General features: G+C 36.1%; 1 protein-coding gene across 1 annotated transcript; it reads right to left on the reverse strand.

The window, feature by feature from the left end:
* Window positions 1–1,203: 1,203 nt before the first annotated feature.
* On the reverse strand, window positions 1,204–2,100 carry LOC308439947 (vomeronasal type-1 receptor 4-like; the record flags this gene model as incomplete). Its single annotated transcript, XM_080941890.1, has 1 exon — window positions 1,204–2,100. The coding sequence occupies one exon, from the start codon at window positions 2,098–2,100 to the stop codon at window positions 1,204–1,206; it is 897 nt and encodes a 298-aa protein (XP_080798016.1).
* Window positions 2,101–11,890: the final 9,790 nt, after the last annotated feature.

Below are 11,890 nucleotides of genomic sequence, written 5' to 3' on the forward strand. Positions count from 1 at the left end.
GTGTATAGTGTTTAGTTTCAATTGTAATTTTATTTCCCAGAAATTGCATTTATTTACTACCACTTTAATAAGTACTGTGTTTATTCCTGAGATGTTTCTTAGTTATCAGAACATTATAAAAATGAATTTATAGCAATTATCTCAAAATTGCACAACCTGCATCAATGTAACCATCTCTTTCCTGAACAATCCCATAGTAGGCGAAATTTGCTCAATGAAGAAGCATTTTAGGTTATATAATTTCCATTTTCCCTGGTGTGCCAATTTCTATCATGTCTGATAGCAGGAGTTTTTCTTCCAAAATGCCTGTGATACTATTATCCTATTATTTGCATACATTTCAATATTTACTATAGGCCTGTGATCGTATTTGTATATATTTTCGATATATATTCCCTTATGACCAATATGTTTGAAACGGTACAATTTCAAAATCAATTATTGAAGTATTAGTGATCTAGAGAACTTCCTTTTCTTGTCTAGGAATCAAATTTTATTTTTGCCTCCTACATAATGGCTCTCAGCCATCAAGGATTCAAATTCCATAAGATTCCACCATATTTTAAATTCTATCACAGAACAAATGCACATGATATACATACATACTCAAATGCAAACCACTAAGAGACATAAATAATAAATACTGATGATTAAAAGTTTAAGATTATTTGTGTTTTAATTATTTCCCACCCATGTATAATCATGGTCATCAAAATATGGAAATAATGACATTGCAAAATTCCACATAGCAACTTCCCAATATCAGTAATCAATTGTCAGTTTATTAGAAACACAATCCAAACTAAGTTCTGTGCTTCATTTTTACTAATATGTTGGACATCCGCAAAAACTGTTTATTTCCTCAGAGTTATTTTAGCACCATATTCTTCAGAAACATTGACAGTCTAACATGAAGCCTGAGCTGAGTGTCGTTTGTCTATACTATAGAAGAATTAATGATAATCAATCCCATGCAAACCATTATAATCGTTACAACATGTATATCATCCAATATAGTTTATCTAGTACTAAAATGTTATAATTGAAATATTTGAGAATAACTAGGTTCAATCCTAAACTCCAAAGAGTATTTTCCATACAGTAGAGATCTGATGTGAATATTAACATAATGAATTGAAAATAGTGTACACAGTATATACTTTAAAAGGCTAACTGCATAAGAATAAAAATGGCCCTTGATACCTAAGTACTGCACAGCTTAAAAACCCTAATATAATTTCTGGTGAGCAGAAATGGGCAGAGCACTGGGAAGCATGCACTCATGGCCACATTGACATTGACCAGCCATGTATTTGTTTCATCCTGGAAAGAAAAATACATCGTTAAGATACAAGAAGTTCCATAAAAAACTACAAAACTGCTCACTAGAATAAGAATACTTCTTGTGGCTTTGGTCTCATGAAATGACCTAGTAGTCAAGGATCTGTGAACATGCTGGACCTTCTGCTTATGCTTGACCAACATCAATACCATGGAGCCACTGGACAATATCATGAGTCCCAAACAAATTATATCACTGGATGCCAATATGATTCCATATCCTCTAGAAATTGGATTGGAAGGCTTTACTGCTGAACAGTACAATAATTGTCTAAATTCAGTAAGATTGTCTTTCTTTCTCATATCAGTCACAATTATGATCATTAAGCTATTTACAAGCAGACACAGGAGCCAGCACAAGACCAGAGAAGGTCCAGTGATTTTGGGAATTCTGGTCTTGAGCTGTGCAGATTTGAAATTGCTGGGGCTAATAGTGATGGCCTGAATGACACTCAACAGACATGTGGATCCAAGGGAAAATCCCCGGGAAACTCTATGCAAATAAAGGACAAGTTTACATGTAATCTCATCTGGATAATATGTATGACCAAAAGCAGTCATTGTCTGAGGGATTCCTTTGCAGATAACAATGAATATGTTGGCACAGGTAAGGTGTTTGATTATTAGGTCTATAGGCTTTGTCTTGAGCCCAGAGAAGTCAGCAATGATAAAGCAACAAATCAAGGACGAGTTCCCCAGCATTCCCAGCACAGTCTGGGACAGAAAAAGGATCCCCATGGTCAGGTATGTGGATGTCATTAATTCACATTATGGGGAGTGTCACTCCTGGCCCTTCTCAATGGACATTAAGGACTCAGATCTTCATTATGCATAAAATATGTTTTGTTAAACACTCAAATCATAATATTTTATGTTACACTATATATCCATTCAGATGTAAAAATAAAGTATTTTTATAACGTTTTTTTCCATATTTTACCATGTATATGTATTTGTGACTTTATGTTTGATTATTAACTTTAGTGCCTTGGGCTTTGTTGACAAACCTATTATTATCCCTGGCTCTAGCCATATGTGTGTGGCAGAGTCTAAAATTGTGTCATCTGGAAAATCAATGTGTCCTCTTAATCCAGAAAATCTTCTCTAAAGCCCAAAGTATATGTTTTTAAACAAAAACAGTTCTCAGGCTCAAACTATTCCCAATTGTTTGCACAGACTTTGGTCACAGCACTGTAGTTAAAATAAAGACAAAGTTATCAAATTCCATGCTAGGTGTCAGCACTTTCCCCAAGCCTCTGCAAATGATGTGTGATTTCTAGCTCAAAACAGTCCTGTGAGGGATTTTCTAATGGTGTAACAAAGTGTTAGTCTGGATTTAAGAACTTACAGGTTTCCCACATTCTATTACTGTCAATGAGTGATGTACTGCAATGAAATACACCTGTGACAGAAAATGATTTCCACCAGTTTATGTGGAACAACATTGCTTTTTTATCTTAGGTACTTCTCATAGAAATTTTAAAATACATGTTATTCACTTTGGTACTCTGGGTTTGTTTTTCATACTCCAGTACATTTTGACATATGCTATTAATTTCTAAAATATGCTATTTTCATATATCACATTTAAAGTATAATATATCAAAATTATCAATGCTAATCACATGTAAAACACATCAATTTTATACAAATATGTACTTAATTATTTAAAATGTTCATTTAATATTGAGATGACAAACATGACAACTTTATACATTTAGTAAGTTAAGGCAAAATTCACAGTAATAATGTTTTTACTATTCTACCATATTTGGCTAAACATAAAACAAATGGAAGTTTTTTGCCTGTCTACATGCAAAGGAGAAACTACTTTTCTGTGAAACAGAGAACATAAGTGATATATAAATACATTGGTTCAAAGGAGAAGATGCTGATGAAAGGAATTTCTGCAATGTAGAAATCACAGCAGTGCAGACCTGAATATGCAGCCCTTCCCAAGTTTTACTGAATCTGGCAAGACAAAGAAATTTCATTAGAAGAATTGAAATTTGAATCCAGCTCTCTGATTATTCCCATACCTTTATGCTCATAAATTAATAGGAAGTTATTACTAATTCTCTCAATTTCTATGGAGGAAACATAAATAACTTTCTCTTACTGTGCCAATTTGTACTATTGTTTCCAAAATAAAATAAAATAAAATAAAATAAACAAAATAAAACAAAAAATCCCCCCAAAACCAATAAAAACAATAAACAAACAAACAAACAAAAAGAGTTACCAATTTTGAGGTAACCAAAAGTTTAAGTGGCAGTCTGATTTAAACAAGGGGTTATTAGATTTATGTTCAAATCTTTTGTTGACCAAGGTCATACCAGATCTCAGTATGATTGCTAGAAAAAGTGTGTGTGTTTTTGGGCATGAATGTGTCTCCCCTTAATTATGGTGACAAATATTTGACAAAAAAAAAAACTTCACCAACAACTTGGTACTAGTATTTCTATAAAAATTTCAATCACCAAAGAATATAAGGAGTAGAAGTTGATACAAAGAGGCCTCTTTTCAGCAGATTCCCTTCACCGGGGAAGTGTGCAGGACTTACATGATAAAGATCTCCTGTTCCACTCAGAAGGTGCAATATTGTGTCCCTGGAAAAGAGAGAGAGAATAGCTCACAGTCTCTATTCAAACAGCTTACTTCAAACTGTCCTGTATTCTGTGAGTCTGAGGGAAGGCATTAAGACTCACCATGGCAAGTACGTGATTCTGTTGTGGCAGATGCTGAATGGATCTTATACCTTACTTCCCGCAGTCACCTACACGGGCTGACATGCTCATATTTTGAGAACAGGTCTCCTCTGAGGTCAAGATGATATCAGAAATATTATTCATGACCTTGCCCAATGAGGGAATTGACATCATTCTTTTCCACATCACAAACTTCAAGGGACTTTCAGTTATTTAACTGCACAGGGATATGGTAAAAGTCAGTCTGACTTCTGATCTCCTGGGGTGTTAAACACAAATTTGATACAAGGATCTAGAGCTGAGTGATCAGTTCTAAAAAAGAGTAAAAGATGATGATATTGGGAGTTCCAGTTGAAAATTTAAAACTCTTCAAGACAGTGACTACAAATGTTACTGAATATACAAACAAAAAACACCAGTATTACATGCATGCCCATGTTCTGCCACAAAAATGCCATTGTGTTTTGTTTTGTTGTATTGCTATATTTTTTTGCAGAGAGTAAAACACCAGTTGTAGAAAATTTTTTATGAGTGCCAAATATAGATTAATTAATGGCACTTTCTTTAAATTTTGTCAAAATAGAGGGAATGTGTTATTCCAATGTAGGAAAATAGAAAGTTATGTGTATGCAATATGAAAATAAATCATCCATATAACCTTTTTGTGTCATTTATACTTAAATTGATAGCTTAAGTCACATATAGCAAATATTAACTTTTTGTGTAAGCTCTGCCTCACAGTTACCTGACAATAGCCAGGTGTGCCTGAGTTACTATATGAGGGGCTTCTCTTCCACTTCTCTCTCCCTTCCTTCCCCTCCCCTCTTCTGCTTTCTTTCTTTCTCCCATCTCCCTTTCCCTCTTTCTTTCCCTCCCTCTTTCCCTGCTCCACACCTCTCTTGGCTTCTTGCTCATGTTCTCTCCCTTTGCCCCTTCATCACTATCTCTTCTCTTCCACTGCTTTCTCCACACACTCATGACAATGAAAACTCTAGAATCATTTAGTATTCTAACAGCTAAGTAAAGTTCCTTTATGTAAAGTTATCACATTTCTTTCTTTTACTTCCTCTATTGAGGGCCATCAAGGTTTTTCCAGTGGCTTTCCATTGTCAATAGCTCTACACCTAAAATGATTGAATAAGTGATTTTCATATAATGAAACACCCTTTGAGTCCATAACCACTACTGTTACAGATAAGTGTCTTGGGTGTAGATCAATTGCTACATTCCTGAAAAAGTCTCACACAGATTCCACCGTGGCTGTAAATTTTTGCATTCTCAGTAGAGATAGAAAGATGTCTCTCCATTGCAATACTTATTGAACATCATGAGCTTTCACTTGTAATATTGATCTTAGCCATACTCCCAAAAGTGAAATAAGATCACGAGGTAGTTTTGACTTGAAAATTTCTGCTAGCTGAGGATCTTCAACATTTCTTTATGAAATTATCAACAATTTGGATTCTTCTTTAAGAATTTTGTTGCTCCTCCTTTTTTGAATTTTTTTATTATCTCATACACAGGTATGTCCATGACAGTTTCCCTTCTCTCCACTCCTCCCAGACTTTCTACCTTCACCTTTCCTCTCTCTGATATCCTCTCCCAATCTGTCCTAGACATTTAGTGCTTTGTACTTTCCTTTGACCATTGCATTCTTTGTTCCCCATAAATCAGAACATGTTGTGTATTCATTTCACTGAATTCTGGGATGTCTTAGATTTCTTCCTTCCTTCCTTCCTTCCTTCCTACCTTCCTTCCTTCATACTTTCCTTCCTTTCTTTCTTCCTTCCTCTCTTTCTTTCTTTCTTTTAATCTCTTTTTGTTTGTCTGGACTTTTTTTTTATTTATTCATAGAAAAATTTTCACTTTCCATTAGATTGTAAACTGTGTACTGATTTTGTTCTTGGTGGTATCCAGTTTTGCTTCTTGATGCTTTGTAAGTATGGAAGAAGGTATTTTCCAGACTTCATTTTGAGTTTTCTTTCCAGTGCCTGCTATAGGACCTTATTTGCAGACATATTTTACTTAATTTGTCTTTATGAATATATTATTTCTTTTTATATAGTATTTTATTTATTTATATTGGTAACGTTATCCCTCATCCCAGGTAAACCACCATCCTCTCCCTAGAATCCCTTCTATGAGGGTGCTCTCTCACTAACCTATTCCCACATCAGTACACTAGTATTCACCTAAGGTGAGTCATTGAGCCTACACAAGACAAAGGGGATCCTCTCACATTTATGCCATATAAGGTAATTCTCTGTTACATATGCCGATGGAGTTTTTGGGTACCTCCATCTGTGCTCTCTGGCTGTTGATTTAATCCTTCAGGGCTCTGTTTGGTGGAAATTGTTCCTTCTACAGGATTGAAAACACTTTCAGCTCCTTCAGCTCTGTCCTAACTACCCCACTGTGGTTCCAGTGCTCAGTCTGATGGTTACCTGCAAGCATCAGCACCCATATAGGTCAGGCTCTTGCAAAGACTCTCAGGAGACAGCTGTACCAGGCTCCTGTCAATACGCACTTCTTGGATTCCCATCTTGGTTTGGTGTCTACAGATTAGATGGATCTATAGATGTAGCAGTCTCTAGATAGCCTCTACTTCAGTCTCTGCTTCACTCTTTGTCTCTGCATTTCCATTAGACAAGAGGAATTCTGGGTTAATAATTTTGAGATGAATGAGTGGCCTCATTTTTCAAATGACAGCCATGTCTAACCATAAGACATATTCTCTAGAAGTGCTATCTCATCTCTCTTGTATATTTCAGCTAATGTCATCATTATGGGTACTGGGAAATTCTTGCTTCCATAAAATGTGAGGCTTTATTGTGGCTGTTTCCATCTCCCCATGCCCCATTTCTTTAGACCTCTTTTCAAATTCCTGAATCTCTGTTCTTCTCCATGTCTCCACCCACACAAGATCATGTCCCCATTTCTCCTATTCTCTCTTCCTCCAAGGTTCCTTCTTTTGTCTTCCTTTTATGATTCTTTTCTGTCTTCTAAGAGAAGGACTGAATCATCTTCCTTCTTCTTGGGCTTTATGTGGTCTGTCATTTTTATCATGGACATTCTGAGAGTTTGAGCTATTATGGTGTTATCAGTAAGTACACACCACGTGAGGTTTTTATGTGAGTAGGTTACCTCACTCAAGATGATATTTTCTACTTCCATCCTTTTTAATGAAATCTTTATGAAGACATTGGTTTTAATAGAGGAGTAGTATTGTGTAAAAGAACCACTTTGTATGCATTCCTCTGTTTAAGGACATCTGGGTTGTTTTTTGGTCTAGCTATTTTAAATAGGTCCGCTAAGAATATGGTGGAGTATGTGTCCTTGTTGCATTTTGGAGCATCTTCTGGTTATATGACCAGTAGTAGTATAGATTTTTTTCTAGTTTCCGGTTACTATGAATAAGGCACAAATAAATGTTGTATAACCTGTTATCTTGGTATATGTTAGAGCATACAGATGTTTTCTTAGTTAGAACTATTTCTAGTTTTCTGAGGAACATCCAGAATGATTTTTAAAGTAGTTGTGCCAGCTTGCAATCACACCAAAAATAGAGTAGTGTTCCTCTTTCTCAACATCCTTGGAGCATCTGCTGTCACTTAAGGTTTTGTTTTGTTTTTTAATGAGTTGCATATATATTTATTTGTTTATTTATTTATTTATTCATTATATGGTACTATCTTCATTTACATTTCAGATGTTATCATATTCCTCTCTTCCCATACCCCTCCCCCTCCCATTGCCCCCATTAAGCTGCTCCCTTTTCTAGCCAACCTCTCCCACCTCAGCAACGTTGCATTCCCCTATACGGAGAATTTGAGCCTTCACTGGACCTAAGGTCTTTCCTCCCATTGATGCCAGATAATGCTATCCTCTTCTTCTTATGCACCTTGGGCCATTGGTCCCTCCATGCAGAATCATTGGCTGGTGTTTAAATTCTGGGGAGCTGTGGTTAGCTTGGTTAGTTGATAATTTTGTTCTTCCCATGGGGTTGGAGACGCTTTCATCTTCTTCAGTTATTTCTATATCTCCTTTAATGGGATCTTTGTATTCAGTCAAGAATCATTTCTATAGTCTGTCACCTGAGTTATTGACCTAAGCCTCAGTGTCATTTTGATTTGCATTTCTCTGATGACTAAGGATACTGAACATTTCTTTAGGTGCTTTTCTGCTATTTGAGATTTCTCAGTAGAGAATACTTTGTTTAGCTCTTTACCCAGTATCTTTTTAAATGTCATTTTATTGGATATTTTATGTATTTACATTTCAAATGTTATCCCCTTTTTCTTCCTACAAAACTCCCTCCCCCTGCTTCTATGAAGATGCTCCCATCCTCAGCCATCCACTCTTGCCTCATTGCCCTGGTATTAACCTATACTGGGAAAACTAGGCCTCTTAGGACCAATGGCTTCTTATTTTATTGATGGCAGGCAATTTTATCCTCTGGTACATATGAGGCTGGATCCATGGGATTCTCCAAGTCTACTCATTCATTTGTGTTTTAGTCCTTGGGAGCTCTTGGGGTAGGGAAAGAACAAAATGTGCATGTTTCAGCCTTCTTCAGAGATTTGAAGTTCTTGTCATACAGGTCCTTCACTTGCTTAGTTAGAGTCATACCAAGGTATTTCATACTGTTTGTGACTACTTTAGAGGGTATCTTTTCTCTAATTCCTTTCTTTGAATATTTGTCCTTTGAGGAGAAGAAGGTTACTGATTCGTTTGAGTTAATTTCATATACTGACACTTTTCTGATCACCTGTAAGAGTTCTCTGGTAGAATTTTTTGTGTCATCTAAGTATACTATCATGCCATCTGCAATTAGTAATAATTTTACTTCTAAGTTTCTGATGTGTATCCTATTGATTTCCTTTTGCTGTCTAATTGGTCCCACCAGGACTTTCAGTTCTATAATGAATAGGTAGGGGGAGAGTAGCAGCCTATTCTAATCCCTTATTTTAGTGGGATTGCCTCAAGTTTCTCACCATTAAGTTTGATGTTGGCTATTCTTTGCTGTATATTGCATTTATTGTATTTAGGCGTGTGCTTTGGATTCTTATTCTTTCCTAGACTTTTATCTTGAAGGGGTTTTAAATTTTTTCTAATGCTTTCTCAGCATCTAGAAGATCATGTGGTTTTTTTCTTTGTGTTTGTTTATGTGGTGCATTACATTGATCAATTTCTATATATTTTTTTTTACAATGAGCAAAAAGTATATGTAATACAGGGTGTAATTCGGAATTTGACAATATATACTTGGTGTATAAGGATTGAGCATGACTTTATTTTATTTTTTGTTTTGTTCAGTTTAGTTTTGTTTTTTCTTGGACTTCACACTGTCTGTGAGTTGTTTATGGGGCAGTTTGAGCCTCTGGGGTTAGCATCCCACTATCAGTGACTGTTTATTATGTCTGTTCTTTTTGTGTCTGGGTTATCTCACTCAAGATGATATTCTCTAGATGCAGCCATTTTCTTAAGAATTTGGTAAAGTCTTTGTTTCTGGTGACTGAGTAGTAATACATTGTGTAAATGCACCACAATTTTTGTAACCATTCATCTTATGAAGGACATCTGGGTTATTTCCAGCTTCTGGCTATTATAAAAAGAGCTGCTATGAACATTGTGGGGCATGTATCTTTGTTGTATTTTAAAGTGTCTCTGGGGTATACACCCAATAGTGGAATAGCTGGGTCTTCAGGTAGTACTATGTCCAATTTTCTCAGTTATCACCAGACTGATTTCCAGAGTGGTTGTATCAGTTCACAACCCAACCAACACTGGAGAAGTGTTCCTCTTTCTCTGCAACCTTGCCATCATCTGCTGTCATCTGAGTTTTGGATCATGGCCAATCTTCCTGGTGTGAGATGGAATCTCAGGGTTGTTTTGGTTTGCAATTCCATGATGGCTAAGGATGTCTAGACTTCCTCAGATGTTTCTCAGCCATTCGATATTCCTCAATTGAGAACATTTTGTTTAGCTCTGTATCCCATTTTTAATAGGGTTGTTTGAGTCTCTGGTGTCTAGTCTTTTGAGTTCTTTGTATACCTTGGATATTAGGCCTCTATCTAATGTGGAGTTAGTAAAGATCTTTCCCAGTCAGTTGACTGCCATTTTGTTTTCTTGACAATGTCCTCAGCCTTACAGAAACTTTGAAATCTCATTAAGTCACATTTGTTAATCTTTAACCTTAGAGCTTAAACCATTAGTGTTTTGTTCAGAAAATTTTCTCCTGTGCCTATGTGTTCTAAGGTTTTTTCTAATTTCTCATCTAATAGTTTCAGTGTATCTGGTTTAATGTGGAGATCTTTGATCCACTTACACTTGAGCTTTGTACAAGGAGATAAGAAAGGGTCTATTTTCATTCTTTTGCATGCTGTGTGCCAGTTGGACCAGCACCATTTGTTGAATAGGCTGTCTTTTTTTCCATTGAATGTTGAAGGCCCTTTTTTCAAAAATCAGGTGAGCATATATGTGAGGGCTTGCCTCCCTGGAATAAAGCCTCCATGGTGTTGGTTGATGATTGGTTTAATGTGCTCTTGGTTTTGGATTGCATGGATTAAATTAATACTTTTTTCTGTTGTTTATGAGTTAGATTGTTCCATCAGATTACAAGAGATCGAAGAGAGAATCTCGGGGGCAGAAGACAACATTGCAAACATAGACAAAATAGCCAGAGAAGATGCATAAAACAAAAAGCCCCTAACCCAAAATGTCCAGGAAATCCAAGACACAATGAGAAGATCGAACCTAAGGATAATAGTAATAAAAGAGGGAGAAGAGTATCAACAACGAAGAACAGTAAATATCTTCAACAAAATCATAGAAGAAAACTACCCTACCCTCAAGAATGAGATGACCATGAGCATAAAAGAAGCCTTCTGAACCCCAAATAGGTTGGACCAGAAAAAAAATACCTCCCGACACATAATAGTCAAACACCAAGTTCCCAAAGCAAAGAAAGAATACTAAAAGCATTAAGGGAAAAAGGTCAGGTAACATATAAAGGCAGGCCAATCAGAATCACACCCGATTTCTCAACAGAGACTATGAAAGCTAGAAGAGCCTGGACAGACACCATGCAGACCCTAAGAGAGCACAAATGCCAGACCAAGCTGCTATACCCAGCAAAACTATCAATCATCATAGATGGAGAGATGAAGATAAGACAAATCTAAATTTACACAATATCTGACCACAAACCCAGCACTACAACGAATTATAGGTGGAAAACCCAATACAATGAGGGAAAATACACCCTAGAAAAAACAAGAAAACTCCTAAACAGGAAAACTAAAAGAATAAAAAGACACAGACACAACTCCACCCACCAAGTCAATAATGGCAGGAAACAGAAACAATTACTCCTTGATATCTATTAACATAAATGGACTCAACTCCCCAATAAAGAGACATAGGCTATCAGAATGGATACATGAACAAAATCTAGCTTTTTGCTGCATACAGTAAACTCATCTCAGAGACAAAGACAGACACTAACTCAGAGTAAAATTGTGGGGAAAAAAACTTCCAAGCAACCAGCCCCCAGAAGCAAGATGGAGTGGCTATTCTAATATTGAATAAAGTAAATTTCCAAACAAAAGTTAACAAAAAGATAAGGAAGGACACTTTTTACTCATTACCGGGGAAATCTAACAGGAGGAACTTTCAATTCTTAACATATATGCTCCAAATAACAAAACACCCACATTCATAAAAGAAACCCTACTAAATCTCCAAAAATACATTTCACCCCACACAATAATAATGGGATACTGTAATACCCCACTTTCCCCAATGGACAGATAATGGAAACAGAAACTGAACAAGGACAC

The sequence above is a fragment of the Micromys minutus genome (genome assembly GCF_963924665.1).
Source record: "Micromys minutus genome assembly, chromosome: 30".
Classification (NCBI taxonomy): domain Eukaryota; kingdom Metazoa; phylum Chordata; class Mammalia; order Rodentia; family Muridae; genus Micromys; species Micromys minutus.